Here is a 19,274-nt window from a genome sequence, read left to right on the forward strand (position 1 = left end):
CAGATTCCAGTGGCATTTTCAGAATTCTGTATGATTAAGATTCTACTCGAAGTCCCAATCCAAGAAGACATGGTTGTCCTTCCATTACCACAGCCGGTTTCCATCATATGCTCAAGGCCTCGGTGTGTCCCACTGTGGGGCTAGTACAAGAGCGATTAACACACCATCTCAAGGAGCTTGCCAGGACCCATATGTGGATCTTAAGATCCAACCTTTTTTATTTTTTTTTTAAATTAAGATTTTTAACTATTATGCTACAAGAGAGATGCCAGGGCTGACTGGCCCTGGAAAGTCAGTCTGCCCAGTGACTATGAATTCATGATGGTTCACTACTCCTTGTGCGGAAGGGAGCTGTGCCAGTCAGTAAACAGGTGCCCTCTGTACTCCAAAACGGAGGGTGGGTGCATTCAATTCCCCCGCGTAATAAGTGAATGCAAATCTCACTGCCGTGTGTATTAAAACATGTCAGAAGCCACAGTCTCTTAATCCTGCCAGATTTATAAAAATGAAGAGCATCTGATAATTAAGTGGGAGACCAAGAGGACAGATGAATCTGGCTTCTGTGCTACAGAAACGTGCGCAACCCCCCCGCCCTACTAGCATGTTAATTTTTGACAAATACACCATACACCGTGACTGCAGATTACCACTGGAGCCCTCCACTTCATGCTGCAGGAGCTACCAGCTGAGGCTCCTTCCACACTCTTCAAAAAGGATTAGTTTCGATTAGGACATGAGTGATCGTTGTCTTACACTTTTGTTCAGGTAAATAGAGCCTCGTGTTCATTATGAGAATTCAGATCGACGCCTTCTACCTAACATCTGCCGACTCCTGCTGCTTAGAGACGGTTTCCCCTCAGGAAACCTAGGCCTTCCGCCTGGGTGCGCTATTGCCTCCCACTGGCTGTGTGTCACCCAACCTTTATGAAGTAATGCTAGTTTGAGATTCTTACATTCATTATTTTATAGATTAGCCCAGTAGAGGAAAGGTGGCCCTGTCTTTGAAATCATTTTGGGGTGAAGGCACAAAGGTTCAGCTTACTAATCTTCTCTGACCTTAAGTGTTCAACATTTTTCCTGTTCCACCCCTGGTAGCATAATAGTTCAATTATACACTGTAAAGTATGATGACACACACTGTTACTTAATAAAAAGATCAAGGGTAAACCTATCAAGACAGGTTTTAACATACTGAATTTAATTAGAGAGAAAAATAATCATAGTGTTGTGTTCTATTTGGAATAAGGAAATACTTCACACACACACACACAGAGAGAGAGAGACAGACAGAGAGAGAGACAGAGAGAGACACACACACACAGAGATTGGTTTTGTTCAAGACATATTGTCCAAGCTGGCCTTGAACTCAGAGGTCTGCTTGCCTCTGCTTTCCAAGTGTTAGGATTAAAGATGTGCACCACAAACACCTGGCTCATATTGTTAATTACAGTATATGTAAAACCTAATTGAAAAATCTAAGGTCCCAAATATTCAAAAATCTGAAACCCTTAAATTTAAGTTCTCTTCCCCTTCTCTACATATGCGCATGTGTGTTCACTCATTAGTGTGCCACAACATATGTGGCTTCTAGGGATCATATGTGCTCAGGTTTGCATAGCAAATGTTTTTATTCACTGAGCCATCTCATTGGTCTCTGGATCTGAAACTTACTGGGAATCACTGAGCTGTTCTAAGTAGCAATGGATGCTCAGAAAAGCTGCAGATTTAGGATTGAGGATGTTCACCAGATTTGGAAATACCTTGAAAGAAAAAAATTCAGAAATTCTAAACCTAAAATGCTTCTGGTCCAAAGAACCTTCATCCAAAGATGAAGGATTCTTGGTCCATACACTGAAGGGCCCATCTAGCTGTGCTAAACATTTTTGCTGAACAGTAAGATGGAGGTAATGTTGTACCATTGTCAGATGCTGGGCATTGGCACACTAAATTGCCTTGGCTTTCATTGGCAATCCAATGCCCTTCATTCAGTGTCTTCATCGTCTTCTCATTACCCAGTTGCTATTTGCCTGGCTAAACCTCAGAACATATTTCTATAAGCAAATTAGAAAAAGTTTGCCTTCTGACTTCAGGTTTTCAGACCGTTGGACACCAGCAACTCACTAGGGTAACCTCCTGTTAGCCTTACAACTCTTTGGAGCTGGAGCAGCTTTTAGTTGGTGACTGGTACAGTTTAATTTGACCCAACATTATCTAGACAAGTGTATTGCCCCAGGTGACTATCATCACTAAACATACCAACCTGTTTTCTCTTCATACAGTTAAACGTCAGGCTGGTATTAGAGCATTCCACTCTTTCTTTATTGTGTAGTATCTGAATCTAAATGTTTTGTGAGTTGATTTTCCTCACCACCGCCTATAATCTCTTTATGCCCTGTGTCCTCATCAGATGGTTCCCTCTCTTACTTCTTTTACTTGATGTAACATTAAGACTTGCTCCCACAAAGAAAAGATTCTTTTCAAAAGAGCCTTGTTGATTTGGGAAGATGTGGATGTTGTCTTTGGGTGTTGCTTTATTGGGAGCTACTGAACAGAAAAGACAGCATTGTTAGTCAGATCCAAATAGTGCCTGTGTGATAGCTTCCTTGGAAAGGGGGCACTTTCTCCCCTCAGTAGTGCGTATAGCATATATAGTAACTTCTGATGTGTGGTTGTCATGGTAATGAGAACACAATGGTCCTTTTGCTCCATTTGAGTAAACAGACACAGGCAACTTGGGGAACTTCATGAGACATGAATTATTTCTGGTCCATGGCTGTACCAAGAACTGAGCACATTCTTGTTTAAACATCTTCCGAGTTATGTGTTTTCTGGACTAAGCAAATGTAATTTATGCTTCAGAACTAATAAGAACATGCCTCCTCTTGGAACTGTTCATCCATCTGAAATACGTCTGTGGATACCTGAGGGAAAGGGAGTTAATGAATCACAAATCAAAATCATGGTGGGGGAAAATCTGTCCCTCCCTCTTTCCAGAGACAAGTTCCTGATAATTGCTATTAAATGGACTGAATAATTCTTTTCAAACCATATCCTCTTCTCTTCTAAATTAAAAATAGTTAAAATATAAAATCCATGCACTGTTTTTTAAAGATTTTAGTAGGTAGCGGAATAGAAGAGCTGCCTGTGTCCCATTTAACTGATGGCTGTATCTTTTACTTGCATACTCTAATTATTTTCCTCAGAAATAGTCAACATTTTCACTTGTGTAAAAGTCTTCTTAAACAAATATATGACTTAAGTGCCCCAATTCCTTTTCTGTGGTTTATTTATAAACATCTCATTTTGCTTCTTCTTCTTTTTTAAACATTTGATTCAATTGTTCTCCAATCATGACCACAGAAATGACAGGTAAATTTCACTAAAATCTATTGTAGTCATTCTGTAATGTGTTCGCTTGACCTCCGTCTTGTTTCTGTGGACCGTTTGCTTTTACTGAAGGTAGCATCCATGGTAGCCAGAAAGACCTTTCTTTGACTCTCAGCTACAGTGGCAGTTTTCCGTATCAGCATCTAACTGCAGTTTCTCCAGCTTAAGTCTGTTGCCATGGAGCTCTGTGATATCAGCTTCCTTTGAATGTGTTTTTGTTAGCCCTTGTCCACTGTTGTTGCTCCCTCCGTAAATTAACAGGGTTGTGAATTGCAGAGCATCTCTGCATGATCCTGTGCTAAGAATATAGTGGTGCTACTTTTTGATAAAATGTTTTACCTGTTTTGCACCTTAAAATTTTGCATGTGTTTCTTTCCCCAGTAACTTATGATATGGTATGATCTTATTTGAAAATTTGAATAAAGTTCTAGAATAACAGAAATACCTGAAAATTCCTCTGCCCTTTGCCCTGCTGGCAGTATTTCCACTAATAACCACTGCCTAAATTCATTTTAGGCCCCTGGGTGACACTGACTTATACCTACAGTCCAGCTCAGAAGCCACCATTTACCTTCCATTCAAGGGTGGAAGCCATTTTCTGGAAGGAATGTGACAGTTTGGTCTCTAAGACTCAGCAGGAGACTCACTCTTAGCATGAGTTTCCATTCTGAGTAGAAAGTTTTCCTCTGGCCCTTCAAGTGACTGGTCAGAGTCTTCTGCATGCTTAGACACTCTGAACGTGGCCTTTGCTCTAACAATATGAAGCCAGGCCATGTCAGAAAGCAGTCATTTTCCAAAACCCAAAACCGGAGTTTCAAGCTTTCTGACTATAAAGTTATTTGCCATTTAGTATGAAGTAACCAGGAGCCCAGTGCTCTCTCCACCTGTTTACAATAAGGAAAACTATACCCTTAGAGGTAAGAGGTGGGCCACGAGCCTGCCCCAAGGTCTTGCACACTGATGGCGTGAAGACCCTGGTGAATATCATTGGCCGGTTGTCAGTTCCCTCATAGACCATGATCCCTCCTGTTTCTGCTTGCGTTGCTTTGAATCTGCTGAGTCTGACCATTGTAATTATCCCCTGTATTCATTTTGTCAAAGTGTATTAGTGAGAGATCAATACTATGGATCAGCCCATTCACTTTCTACTTGTTTGGCTGTATTGATTCCATTTAAATAAAAGGCAACCTGCTGTATAATGTTTGTTTACCCTAACTGTGCCCAGGTATCCCCACATCCTCATAGACCATGTTGATGTCATTTGTTTGATTAGAGATACCGGAGTTCTCTGGTATCAGCTGTCCACCATTGGCCTAACTGAGCTTTGTCCCACAGGACGGACGGGCGTCGTTGGTCCCTGGCTTCACTCCCCTCCTCAGGCTATGGGACAAATACACCAAGCTCCACGGTCTCTGTAAGTACCTGGGTTTTCTTTTCATCTCACAACCGCAGAACTGGTCCACAGTTTGTGTTCCTCTCTGAGTATTTCCCAGTGGGAAGGCCAAGATGGAGCCCACATTTCTACCTTGGTATGGGATATGTGTCAGATGATGGACTAACAAATGCCAGAAGAGCACACTGTTGCTGAAAGCTTCCAAACTACGGGGCATAAATTGTCCAAGGCCGGGGAGGGGTTCTGACTGCTCTCAACCACCAACTCAGGCGGTGTCCCTGAGACTATAGAGCTTTTTCTGATTCAGTTCCTCCTCATTTTGTCAAAATCCATGGTTTGCTGTTCAGGGATGCCTACCCCCAGCATTGTGCTAAGCACGTAGCTACTGATGAATGCTCAAATTATAAGAAACTAAAACTTGCTAGATAAACTAGCAAGTCCCTGTCTCCCTTCCCCCTCCCGGGGCCTTCACATTTGTGTTTCCAGAAGCCCAAGTGTAATGTTGGATTTCTGGGTACCAAATTGCTGACATCTGCTGGGCTCGCTTTACGTCCCCTTAGAGTAGTGCACGGTGATAGGTCATTTATTTTCCTGTCTTCCTTCTCACTTTGTTGTGCTAGGCGAGTTTCCTGTCCATTTGCGTCATTTTTTCTGAGTAGGTTCCATGGCACACCGGCTTTACGTGGGTAAAACCCTGGGTGTTATCAGTAGGTAAAATTGTTACTAAGTACCCGTGAGCTTTTTACTTGACCATTATAGCAGCGGCCATCACTGGTTATTTCAGATGTGAAAATGTGGGAACTGATGGCCAAAATGAGTGATGGAACTGACTCCGCGCAGAGTAATTTAAGACGGAGTAAGTGCTGTCCCTCCCCAGACCCTGGGGTGCCTGTCACTGGGACCACTCCACAAGTAAACAGAGCGCTCATTCTTTGTTCTGTGACTTCCTTAGGTACATCCCCACTTTATTTTAGCTTTTATTAAATTATAGTCATTTAATAATACAAGCTAAAATTCATGGGTTTTGACTATATTCTCAACTTTATCACCTTGCATCGCCTTCAGTCGAAGGTAATAACAGTTCAGGTGACAAATCTGTCTTGCGCATGAAAATTTGGAGAGTACAGATGCACCTTTTTCTAGTAATTGTGTTATCACTTTCTTAACATGAATGAGTAAAGGGTGAGGAGGGTACATTGAGTCAGACTATTGGATCTAAATAATTTTTTAAACTGTGTTTTTATAAGTGTTATAAAATAGGCACTAGTTTAGCTCCCCAAAGCGTCGGGGCTTGTTGCATGCTGGCAATATAATCTGTGATATTGCTGCTGGGTTTTTTTTCATCATTTTATGTATCAGAAATCTAAAGCAGAGAAAATTATTTGAGGGGCTGTTTACTCGTCCCATTATTTAATCTATACAAGTACAGCAAGTGATCCAGACCCTAATGTCATGGTTCTTTTTAGGCCGTGTGAGTGGCATTTCTTTGGCTTTGTGGGTGGTCTGCATGAAGACAAATGTCTCTAAAGATCAAATGTCTAAAAGAAACCCTGAGACCATTTTTACACACACACACACACGCACACACACCAAGGCATTTTTAATAGCTTTTCTCTTACACATTTATGATTTATGTATTGATGGAGGTGGGAGGCAATTATAGGTCTCAAATTCCCATTTCTTCCTTCAAAATGAAATTTTAGTTTTCATAATTTTTCTTTTCGCCAAAAGCAAGGACTATTGGGTCTGGCCTGTGTGCGCTGTGGCGGAGATTGGGTAGCTTTTCTCTTCCTTCATTTCTAGAATGGACAATGGAAAGCTACAAAGCTTCTGTGTCGGTTTCTGTCCTTACCCTTCAAATATCAGCACAGTTGTGTCTGCTGGTGACTTAGAGGTTCTGCTTTCTCACTCCCCAGCTGAATCACTCATGCAAGTCTCATTAATTATTGGTCATTTCGCCTATCAAAAATGTACGTTTTTTTAAAGGAAAAGGAATATAGATTATATACAGATAAAACTAGAAGCCTTTTCAAATGCAATTCAGAAGTTCACAAATAATTGTGTTGTTAGCTGAACCCCAGACCCATTCATGCTGAAATGTAAATGTTATAATATCTTTTGGCTATTACAGAGACTTCAGAATTGCCAAGTGTGAAAAATGTTATGTTCCAAAATTAGACAGATTTTTGTCGTATACAGTTAGTCTGTTCCTCCCAGAGAACATTTAGTATTGTCAGTCCTTTTAGTGTGAAATTTGGCAGTGAAAATTAATTTGTGGAACTTCTATATGCTAATATTCACATCATACTTTTTACTTTTGAAATAAGCAATATGGAATTGCAGTAGTGGGGAGATATTTCTCCCTAGATAAATTATTTTCCACCGAGGGAAAGAATGAAAATAAGAGTTTACATACCCATAAATATGAGGTATGGCTGATCGATCATATTCTTTTAGTAATAACAAGTAGGAATTTATGCATGCATATAAGGACGAGTCTTCACAAAGTGGTGACCCCAGAGATGAGATGTTTGAGTGGTGTCGTCATGTAGAAAATGTATTTGAAGTCTAACTGCATGGAGGGGTAGCAGATTTTAGTGTAAATCTTTATTCTGTGAGAGTGGCTTTGATTTATGGTGTAGTCAAAAGTCATATGCAAACTAGTCAATGAAACACGCTAGCCCCACACTGGGAGAAATAGGAAGTAGTGAAACAGTATATTGGAAAACTTCTGTATTGTCTTGACATTCTTCTAAAAGTGCCGAGCCAAGGAGGCTTTGTTCAACAGAGGTATCTTTTCAATAAGCACACGAGAGTCAGGTGTGGCGGTGCATGCTTGTAGTTCTAGCTTTTTCCGAGGCTGAGGCAGGAGGATCATTTGAAACCAGGGAAGCCAGCCTAAGTGGCACAGTGAAAGACTGTCACACACACACACACACACACACACACACACACACACACACACACACACACACACACACTCAGTGAAAAACACTGAGCCTGCTGCATTTGAAAATTAGCTTTCACTTTCAGAAAGACAGCCTGACCGCTGCCCTGTACACAATAGCCCATCAGCCACAGAACCAGCAAGTCATAATCCAGGATATCAGTATTTCCGTAGCAACCTGAGTCAACATCCACACTAAGTGGACTGAATATCCTTCATGAGTCCCTCTCTGCTCAGATGGTGCTTTGCTACCCAGAGTGACTGCTGTAAACTTAGTGGGTTTGTAGACAGACATAAGTGTGGACGCGGATTTACCTAAGAAGATACAGATAAGGTGTGTGTGTGTGTGTGTGTGTGTGTGCGTGTTTGTGTGTTTGTGTGTGTGTGTGTTGGAGAGAGAGAGAGAGAGAGAGAGAGAGAGAGAGAGAGAGAGAGAATTTGCATACTGTTTTTAGTTTTCTCTCTCTCTGTTTCTCTCAAGTGTATGCATTCTGTTTGTTTTTAGTTCTTCCACTCTGCCCCCTCCCTCTCTGGTGTGTGGGTGTGTGTGGGTGTTGGGTTTGGGCTCTTCCTGTGCTAGGGATTAGGCCTGGGGCCTGTCGCCTGGTACACGTGAACTATTCCACCACTGAGCTGCGTCCTCAGCCCCCTGTATAAATTTCTCCCATTTTTCATTTTGTTAATTTCCTTATCTTTGCAGTTACCTCTGCTTCTTGATGTTTACAATTCTTTGCCCAACTTTCTGAATTGATTTAGTTCATGTGTTTTATTCCTTTTCTCATAGTGGAAGTATTTTAGGAGTGCTTGTTTATCCTGAATATAGCTTTGGTTTATCTCATAATTTTTTTTCTAGTGTTTTCATTTTTATGGTTTATAAAATAATCTCATTACATTATAAAAATCCCTGTCTATCTTACTGTGGACTTAGCAGGGCGTTTTATAATTTCAAGGTGCAGGGCTGTTTTCAGCTCTGGTCATTAATTCTGAGTACTATTGCGCTGCGGTGCTTCAGTATTCGGTATTTATGGAGGGTGACTCTTATAAGGACAGTCTTTTTGTCTTTTTGTTTTGTTTTGAACTCTGCTTGAACTGACATTTTTCGAATGAGTACCTTTCAAAAAAGTATGCTTATTCTAGTTGTGTTTCCTTGTATCCCAAATTTCTCAACATCTTTTATTAGCATTGATTTACTGAGTTTACCACTCCTAAAACCCAAAACAAACAGTTCCTTCATTGTGCAGTTCCCAAAGTCAGGTTCTTTTAAAAAATCTTCTATTTTTAGCTACGTGCCTTCTCCATCACATTCCAGATGTTGAGGGATTTTTGTTTTGTTTTGTTTTTGTTTAGTTTTTCAAGACAGGATTTTCTTGTAGCTTTGGAGCCTTTTCTGGGACTTGCTTTATTGGCCAGACTGGCCTTGAACTCACAGAGATCCGCTTGCCTCTTCCTCCCAAGTGTTGGAATTAAAGGTGTGTACCACCTTTAATTCTAGCCCAGGAAGGGATAGTTTTTAAGGAGTAAATCTATGGTAAGGGGTAAAGCCTCAGGACTACCAAAGCTGTTCAGTAGAGAAGGAACATTCTTCCCCCCATACCCACCCACCCCACAATAAGGAAAGGAAAGAAATACTCCAGAATCAATAAAGAAGTGATATCACTCAGGAAAATATCCGCTTCTCTGTCCTTCCTTTATGCTCATAGCACACGTGGGTAGCATTGGCATCAAAGAACAGCATGAGCTTATTGAGGGCGCTTTCATCACCCTATGATCTCACAGCATATCGTCATGTTACTTACTACAAGTCAGAGTGCTTGCTGGGGACAGCAGCAGGAGTCTCTTCAGCAAGAGCTGATCCATCATGGCAGTCCCGCTCCGGGCTTTGCCTTCTTCCTCGGGCTTTTGCTGGCTTTCGTCCATCTCGCAGGTTTGGTGGTCTCCCAGAAAAGAAGCTGCCTTTGGGACAGCTGCAGGCAGATCGGGGACATCTAGGAGGCATGTTGAACTCTCAGAGCAGAGTCACTTCATGCATCTAGGTTATAGTTGCTGTTATGTCATAGAATCAACATAAAACAGTGCCTTTGCCCAACACACATTTGTCTCTAGAATTCTTTTTCTGGAGGCGGGCTGCTAACTTTACTTTGATTTCTTTCCAGTCATCCTGTTCCTCCCAGGAGAAGTTGCACCAGTTACCATATCAGCCAACCCCAGATGAACTACACTTCTTGTCCAAACACTTTTGTACCACTGAGAGCATTGCCACTGAGAACCGATGCAGGAACACGCCCATGCGTCCCCGTTCCCGGAGTCTCAGGTGCGTAGACTTGACCCAGACTGGTATTGACTTAAACTGTTTGTTTTCAACCATTTCTTTAATTTGTATGTGTGCACCCTGATTTGTGAGTTGTCACAAATATGAGTGTAATATTCCAGCAATAGATGACATTGTTAATTACCACAAAAAGGCTTTATATTTCTTTTATGTTTTCATAAGAGGCTAATTGCTGCGAAAGCCTTGGGGACCATCTGTAAAAATGTCTAGCTACGGAAAGTTCAAGGTCAACTAGTGATGGTGCAGGAGCAAGCAGTTCATATAGTCATATGAAGTGGGAGAAGTTTGCTGAAAGGGAGGAGAGAATAAATGGAAAGATATTTTCCCTAGATTGTATAAAACCCATCTTAGTCTTCTTATTCTGTATTCCCACCTAAGTCTTACTTTCTCTGAGATGATGAACACATTCTTAGGACTTGGTGTTTTCTGAGTTTTGTGCTTGTCAAATGCAGTCCTTTGAGTATTGAATAGGGCTGGTTTCATACCTTGCTTTGAATTGTAGGTTTCACAGTTATGTCTCCAGGTGGCAGTGTCTCCATCCAGGAGGCCTGTGCAGGATATTTGGGAAAGTGTGGGGATTCTCATTGGTGGATAGAAAGCGGAGAGCAGGCCTGGGCAGAAGGTCATCACCATATGGTACAGGCCCATCAGCTTTGGCTTACCATGGCCTGGGATCCCTCCATTTACACCCTTGCTCCAGCTGTTCAGTCAGTGGCCTTGTTATAGCAGCCTCCAGGGAGGCGCTGACACCCTGGGACATTCCTTCCCACAGCTGGGGCTAGCCTGGAAGAGAGATAGCTAGCTTTAGGCTTCTGTTGATGGCTTGCCCAGCTGCTCCAGCAGCTGGACGCCAGGTCTTTCCTAGAAGATGGAGTCAGGGTGTTGTGTCTCCTCATCAACAGCATGAAATCTTGATGGGCAGAACTGGTATATGTTGATCTGCTAAAGATTTATTGTTTAAAAAGATTAGCTTGCTAGGTATTAAGTTCAGCATGGGGGTTTACCAAGAAGGGGTTTTTTCCACTGTATCTTCCCTCTTCATATAGTATCATAAACTTAATATCCTTAAATATTCATTCTGGATAATTAAGGGATATGTGAAATTGTTTTGAGATCTAGAATAAAAAAGAAATAAAAACTTTGCCACTGTATCTAGCATCACCATGGTTTATTGCAGGGGTTCCACTTTTAATTTTCTTGCAGAAGTACCCAGGGCATCTAGCCTAAGCTAAATCTATCCAAGAACATAAACGTCCCCAAACTGTGCGGCTACCTTCCCAGCAAGGACACAAAGTGACAACCGTGCAGAAGAACACAACAGTTGCATGCTTCCGTTCTCATAATGCCTACCTCAGCCTCCTAAATAAATATTTGTTAGAGTGGAAAATGGATTTCCCCACAACATCTGTGCCATGGAAGGCTCCCTGCCTCTCTGGTGGTGTGTGGCCGAACACAGGTGTATGATCGAAGGGTGAAATTGCATCGTTAAATGTGTCTCGGATGTTGTCGTTAGTAGCCTCCCCATTTTGTTTGATACTGCGATTCATTGACTGGTTGCCACAACTGCACAAGCTCATGCCACGTGCATGACACAACCGCCCCGCGAGGCCATCTCCTGACCGAGTACCGTGACTGTAATTATTCTGTAGCATTGTGTTATGAATCCTATCCATGGTGTCTGTGTGAGTTGAGGTATGTATGCGTATGGGTGTGCCAATGACTGACCTTGCAGTTCCTTACCTAAGACAACTGCTTTTCATATGAGGGTTGCACCGTACTTTTCCGATGCAACTGGCTGTTTATAAATCAAAGGCTCATTTCCATCTCATGCTGCGGCAGGTTTAAAAGGGTAATTTGCTTTGCTTGCAGCCCTGGACGTTCCCCGGCCTGCTGTGACCATGAAATAATTATGATGAACCATGTCTACAAAGAAAGGTTCCCAAAGGTAAGTGGATGGGAATGGAGAAGCCTGGCTCCTCAGGGATCGAGCACCACAGGCTTTGCCTCTGCAAGACGGTGTTGTTAACACAAGTGAGGGTCCAACCCAGTAATGACTTGAGTTAAATAGCACCGTAGCCTGCTTGGGAGGAGAAAGCAACCAAACAGATGTGAAGCGAGCAGCTGCTGAGAACTCAGCACCCTGTGTGGTGCATGTTGCTGGTGGGTACCCAGCAGCGGGGGCCCTGGCAGGTACAGGAGGAGAGGCTCCACCCTCAAAGGCTCTGTACCCTTTGGACTCTTTGAACCTATGTTCCTCATCTACTGTGCGATTGTCAAGAGCACCTTTTTTTTTTTCTCAGAAGCCATAGCTTGCTGTGTCCTGAACACTGTTTTTATTCTTTGAAACCTCATTTTCCTTTCCCATCTTCTGTTCTACACCTGTTACCATAGCAGTAGAGATACCTTGGCATGTTCTGCTGCTCAGCTGGTGAAAGGGGTTAGAACGAAGCCAGAATGCAGTGTGAAGGCTTCTTCCCGGGTTTGGTGACCAGTAGCACTTCTCTGAGGGACCCCTTCACCAACCTCAGTTCCCTGCCCCCTCAGCCACGTGGCTCTGCAGGGCAAAGGCCACCTCCCCACAATACTTGGGCCATCACCTACTGCGCATGAGAACAAAGGGAGGTCTTAGGATTCATAAACAAGGAGCAGGGTACTTATTACTTGTCATGAACCTACCATCGATGGCATTGACTAGCACTGTTTTACCTAGTTACCACGTGTCGCTTGCCCCCCAGGAAAGCAGATATTGACTATGCCTAGTTAATGAGGCTCAATGTTAAGAGCAGAGCAGAGGGAAGAGGAAATAATCTCTCTGCCTATGTAGCTCTTGTAGACCAGGAATATTGATTAGCCAGTAGGCAATCACAGGGAAGAAAAGGAAGGGTGGAAAGAAAATTGTAGATCTTTTTTGAGGGTATCCCCTTGGCCGTGAGCTAAGGGGACAGCGTTTGCAGTTAAGGATAGAGTGCTATGTGTATATTTCTGTCACACTGAAACCTTGCCAAGAAAACAAACTTTTGGCTCATACTGGGTAACTCTGGCACAATCCTGAGTTTGGAATAACAACTAAAGAAATACTTCATATTTTTGATAACCCATCTGAAGGGTCTATGAACATAGCCCTCCACAAACACCTTAGAGTTATTTCAAGAAGCTTATGTGGACCAGCTTGCATTCAATGAGACATCAGCAGAGGGGAATCGATGGCCAGAAATACACCTTTTCATTTGATACCTCAAAGGTTTATAATTTATATTCCCTTTGATGAGGAGGTATCTCCCGCTTCTTCACACACACACCCCTCCTCTTTCTCTTTATTTTTAAAGCAGTATTAGCTTCCTAGTGGAAAGCACGGGAATTTTCTGTACGGCTCCTTCCCCACATGTACACATCTTCCTGTAGTATCATCGGGTGCCTTGGCCAGTGGTTGATGAGGTTCTCAGAGGCAGCGTTAATACCCACAGTCAACATTCACACTCGTTCTTGGTGGTGTCAGTCAGTGGGCTCAAACTAATGCATACTGACGTGTGTGCGCTGTGATTGTAGCATGGAGAAGGGAAGTTTCTTTTCTCCTGTGTGTGTTGTTGTTATTACTGTACTTAGAAATTGAGTACAGGACCTCACTCACGCTAGCCAAGTGCTCTGCCAGTGAGCTGCACTCAGGCCCCCAAATGAGGCTTCTTTCACTTGTAATTCTGAGGAGTCTATTTAATAACCCAGAGGGGTCTGGGAAGATGGAAGAGTGCTTGTTGCGTGGTTCGTGCGTATCTCCCGGTGTTACACCTATGTGTGTGTCCCCCACAACAGGCTACGGCTCAGATGGAAGAACGTCTAAGGGAAATCATCACCAGCTACTCCCCAGACAATGTCCTCCCCTTGGCAGATGGGGTGCTGAGCTTCACCCACCATCAGATCATCGAGCTGGCTCGCGACTGTTTGGACAAATCCCACCAGGGCCTCATCACGTCACGATACTTCCTTGAGTTGCAGCACAAGTTAGATAAGCTGCTCCAGGAGGTGAGAGCAAAGTGCCGTCCACGTGGCTTGCTTCTGACTTGTTTTGCCTTCCTTTTGGCAAAATATTTTTTTATGAAACCATTCGCTTAAAAATAGTGAAAAAAAAAAGTGGAGTTCACATTCCAGGAAAGCATGAGGCGTGGGAAGGGGGACACACACAGACACGCACAGCAAGTGTGCAAGCAAGCCTAAACTGCTTGCTACCTGCTGTGAGTTGGCTCTGGCCATTATGTATAGTAGGAGAAAGTTAATGTAATCATCTTTACGGGGACCTTGGGACCCAACGATCTATGACTCTAGGATAAGTGGATTGTGAAGGATTATTAAGCAGCCATTCCCCACCCCCACCCCCACAACTTTCCCTATAAAATTATAAATTGCCCGAGTGTATGCGAGTTGCTTGATGGAGCTATCTAATTTTAATATCTAAAAAAGCTAAATGGAAAATTGCCGGCTTTTACTGGACTGTGTGTCCTATTAATTAACCTGCATGTGCTGTTGGGTAGTAAATGGCAACTTCTATTTTCCTGAGTATTAATTCTTCCTCTAACAAAATAGCCAATTTCCGAAATGACAGATAAACAGGGGATCCCATCCGTCTAACACGCTCATGCCCGGCTCCTGATAACACCTAGGAAGGGAAGGGAATGTGTCAGAGGAATAGCATTTAGTGTATGATACAGCTCTTCTGACTGAAGTTGATTGGCCGCAGCCTACATGGGGAACCTATTTAACCTATATGTGGATTTATAGTGTTTATGTGTCTCATGGGGCATAAATTATATCCGTGTAAATGTAATCCTGACAGTTTTTTTTCCTCCTCTGAATGACTATAAGTAATCCCACTAAACTGAAGGCAAAAACTAACATCCTACTTTTGAGCAACCCATCCGTCCTTCCCCCCACACGGCTGAGTTCTGGCAGGATGAGCAGATGCCTCTCTGGCTGGCAGCTGCCATTTCCTCTTCTTTTCCCAGCAGCATTTTCACCATGGTTCTTCCCATTCCTACGAAAGCGGTGCTCCGTAGATTGTCAGGGAGGGGACGTACAGCTTTCAGGCTTGCTGATTACTAGTTGACTGTTTGACGTAAACCAGTTCTGCCGTAAACTGAAGCGAAAAGGGAGGTGCCTGGGAATGGCCATGTACCAGCGTATCCTGGCCATGTGCACTCACTGGGAAGACTGCTCAGGATTAGTCGTACTGAGCCCAGCACACACGGCACTGGTACACTGATGGTGATGCATGGACCAGCACTAGCCATGGACTGTACTTCTTCTGGAACATGAGGACTCTGCAGAGCCGCGTGTTTTTGTTTTATTTTGTTTTGCATACCTACAATGGTTTGCAACATGTAGAAGTTCCCAAATATTTTATCCCCTGAATGACTTTTGAATGCCTCCCATGATACCGATGTCCTGCCCTTAGGATCCACATTCAGTTTACTGCAGCTCCTACACTCATCTCCTTTCCATCCCTTAACTGTTTTACTTTCGTCTTGGTACCTCTCCATCATTTCTTCCCTGTTTCTTATGAGGGTTTCCTTCCCAGCTTGCATTTTCTATGAGTGTGTTTTTTTCAATCTCACTGTTTCCCTGCTTCTCCTCCCACGGCTGGTGATCTTGTTGTCTGTCTTGAATGACAGTCCCTTGGACTTTAGTGGCTTTCAATGCATATCGCAGACCAGCAGCTTGTGGTCAGACTTAAGATTCATGTGTCTGCCTGCCTCTCAGAGAGCTTTGTATTTGGGTAGCCTTCCGGAGCAGTGGTGGGTAAACCCAACATGGCTCAGGTAACTTAGCACACTCTTAACTGGAGTTTTGAGTACTGAGGGCTTTGCCTCTGTCTTGGTTAGGGTTTCTATTGCTGTGAAGAGACACCATGGCCACGGCAGCTCTTATAAAGGAAACCATTTAATGGAGGTGGCAGCTTACAGTGCCAGAGGTTTAGCGGCCACCCATGGTAGCATCATAAGGACCGGCTTAGTCCTGTGTGTTCTCCTTCCTCTCTAGACAGTTCCTGAAGGAGGTAGATCCAATACCCAGAGTTACTTAGATGAAAATCCCCCCCTATATTTTTGTTGATGTATGGCAGACATGGCAGATTGTTTCATGGCAATTAAAAATAAATCTTAGCATTTCAAGGATCTTCTGAGTGGGCGGTGTGACAGATGAAAAAGGTTAATTTTTAGAGACATTTCTCTTTGAGCCGGAGAAGCACGTATACAAGTGGCCTAAAGGTTGTTGTTGGGAAGAAGTAAGGATGTTTCCTTATGCCTCTTTACAGATACAGTTTCTTTCCATCATTTACAACAACTCAGTCTCCCTTTAGAGGCACACTGCCAGTATGAGCCCAGAGCCTGGAGCAAACCTGTCTGAGAGGAACATGCTCCTTTTAGGGAGAGCAGAGCTGTGGGAACATGCTGTGGCCTCTCTGGCGAGCTGTTGTCCCTTCCCAGATGTGACACTCTGAGCCCAGCAAGCCTGTCTTTTCCATTGGCAATCTTACGCATAACCCCAGGCGCTGATCCCCCTATGGCTTGAATAGCCTGATTTAACAGATACCCTTTAAAGTCCCAGGTTGAGGTCAATTTCAAATGAATGCTTTTATGTCTGCAGTCTCTTTTTCACTAAGGTGTGTTTAGCCAAAGAAGACAAAACACAAAGGAAACCCTAGCTCTCAAATCTGGGTCACAGGTCTTTCTCAATAGTGGCCAATACTTACAATACAGACCCAGGGACTCCTCTAGCGCCTTTGGAGCCACCGCAAGAGACCATGAAGCCACTTTCTTCTCATGCTGTGCCCCTTCACTGGGTGTTGCTTTAGTGAAGTTGGTCTTCCTGCACCAGTTTGGCAAATAAAATACTATTTGAGCTAATAGAGTTCATAAGTCTTGCAGTAAGACATAGCTGGTAATTGTTAGAAGTTGGGATGTGTCATCATGTTTATGGGTTTTGAAAGGAAATTTTCAGTTTGAATTGGCCATTTCTCCTTTGGGGAGAACAATGGTGTACCTCAGTGTCCTCGAGAGTCATTGTGTTTGTGAATTCATAAGACAGCAATTAGTATAGCAACATCCCACTCCAGGTGTCACCAAGAAGTTAGACAGGCCTTTTGTATGTTCTTCAGTTTACCTTTGGAGATCTGTGTTTCATTAATGATGAACTACAAAAGGAAATACTCATGGTAAAATACAAAATAATCATGGTATTTATCCAAAATTCTTTTTTCTTGCATAACAAATATTAGAAGAAAATTTAAAGATAGCTTGTGTTAGAGGTGAGGGGTATTTTTTCTAAAGATATAGAACATATTCTATAGTTATTTCCTCATTTTTATTTTCATGCAAGCTGATGTTAGGATATTAGCTTAAATGCAGTATATATGTTAGAATCATTTTTCTTAAGTTTTGTCTACAATTGGAGAAAGGACTTGTCATTGGTGAATATTCCTAAGCTTGATAAAAAATGTTTCTTAATGTTTCTGAAATTATAACCTATGGCACCAGAAATGCATTAGTTTCTTTTCCTAAATCCTTAAAATATATATCATCAAACCTTAAAATTTCTTATATTTTTGGTTGTGAACCTAGCCTTTAACGGCTGAGTGGGGAACAAGGGGGAGGGTGGAAGGGGAGGGGGAGGAAGGAAAGGGAGTGGGAAAATGTATAGCTCAATAAGAACAATTGAAAATACAAACAAAACAAAAAGAACCTTAAAAATTATGAGAGCCTTAAAAAATGAACATGAATGGTTTTCATTCGGACTTTTATCCCATGCCAGCCTTAATATTGTATTGTTAGATTCCTTCAAATAATATTAAAAATGTCTGTGACAATTAACAAGTTGAGCCTTGCTGTTGCAATACTTACTGTGTTTAGGCAACATGTAAAATCAAATTTAACACACACTTAAGCCCATTCAGTGTGCCTGAGCTAAGTGCCTGGGTGTTATTTATTCCACAAGGGTCGTCGGATCTATGTGTATATCAGAATATAAACAACATCTCCTTAACATGTGCACTGGGACTGCACACATCCCAGAGGTGATAAAATAACTAACATGCAGGTTCATCATACCGTCTGCATAAACTACATTCCATGAGCGTGTTAGATGCCCGTGTTAGATGGTGAGGATAACAGACACATTCCACATCTACCTTAGACATGTATGTCCACAGTGTTGCATCAGCTGAGTCCACGCTCTTGCCCAGCTGCCTCTGCTGGCATCCTTTTCTTAGTTGGACATAAAATTAATGTCTCCTTCATTCATGGCTCATGTTAACAGGTCCTTATCCTTACATTTGATTTCTAAAAGATAATAAATCAAAGTTTTGCAATTAAACTTTAGCTAATAGAGCTGTTTTGTCGATGTCTGATAGTGTCCATTTACGTCAGAGATAATGCCTGTTGAAAGTGTTTTTTAAGTCGCTTAATTTCTGATTTAAAAGAAATTACCTAATTAGCATGCTTTGCTGATTTTCTCTCCCATTTAGTGGAGCCCTCTGTATCATTTTTCTGTTCATTGCTTTTTCATAGGCCCATGATCGCTCTGAAAGTGGAGAACTGGCATTTATTAAACAGCTAGTCCGAAAGATCTTAATTGTTATTGCCCGCCCTGCTCGGCTGTTGGAGTGCTTGGTGAGTTGCCTGTAGAAGTGACTGTACTATTTATTGTCAACTGTGGGAAGTAGCGACCATCCGGAAGCTCCAGTTCCATTTCACTTTAACCACGGGCGCTAAATAAAAAGAGTCAGGAGGGCCTACAACCTGTGAATGCTCACGATGGCGTCCATACGTGGCCCGTCTTCTCTGACTCTGAGAAGGCATTCTGGCAGCGGTGCAGTTATTAAGCAGTAGTCAGATTGTATTCTGATCAAACCTGCAGGATGATCAGACAATAATATGCTTGACTTTAACCGTACGCCACCCCTAATTTAAACTGCTCCCCATGCCTCATGTTTCTGGAGTTGCTAAGGTTCATCAGAGGGAAGTCGGAGATATGGTGAGCCATGCCTACAACTAGCACTTTTAAAATGCATTGTGTTAGAAATACAGGCGAGTTGACAGGCCATTTGAAAGACATCATCCAGATCAGGAGGGAGAGACTTTTAGGCATTGGCTACCTTTAATGTTTGTATCTTTTTGGTCAGTGATCATGTCTTCTTTTTTTTTTTTCAACTTTGTTCTGGTTTTATGGTACTT

The 19,274-nt window shown here is 42.6% G+C and overlaps 1 protein-coding gene across 10 annotated transcripts in view; it reads left to right on the plus strand.

Annotated features, from left to right (window-relative positions):
* The window catches only part of Mast4 (microtubule associated serine/threonine kinase family member 4), a 582,086-nt gene that overhangs the window by 506,565 nt on the left and 56,247 nt on the right, over positions 1-19,274 (plus strand). For all 10 annotated transcript variants that reach the window (XM_075976161.1, XM_075976162.1, XM_075976163.1 and 7 more), the window contains 5 exons: positions 4,723-4,801; positions 9,881-10,038; positions 11,926-12,001; positions 13,864-14,073; positions 18,609-18,710. In XM_075976161.1, coding sequence (XP_075832276.1) covers positions 4,723-4,801; positions 9,881-10,038; positions 11,926-12,001; positions 13,864-14,073; positions 18,609-18,710 — 625 coding nt within the window. The remainder of the gene's footprint in view (positions 1-4,722; positions 4,802-9,880; positions 10,039-11,925; positions 12,002-13,863; positions 14,074-18,608; positions 18,711-19,274) is intronic.

This window comes from Microtus pennsylvanicus, chromosome 6, assembly GCF_037038515.1.
Source record: "Microtus pennsylvanicus isolate mMicPen1 chromosome 6, mMicPen1.hap1, whole genome shotgun sequence".
Taxonomy (NCBI): Eukaryota; Metazoa; Chordata; class Mammalia; order Rodentia; family Cricetidae; genus Microtus; species Microtus pennsylvanicus.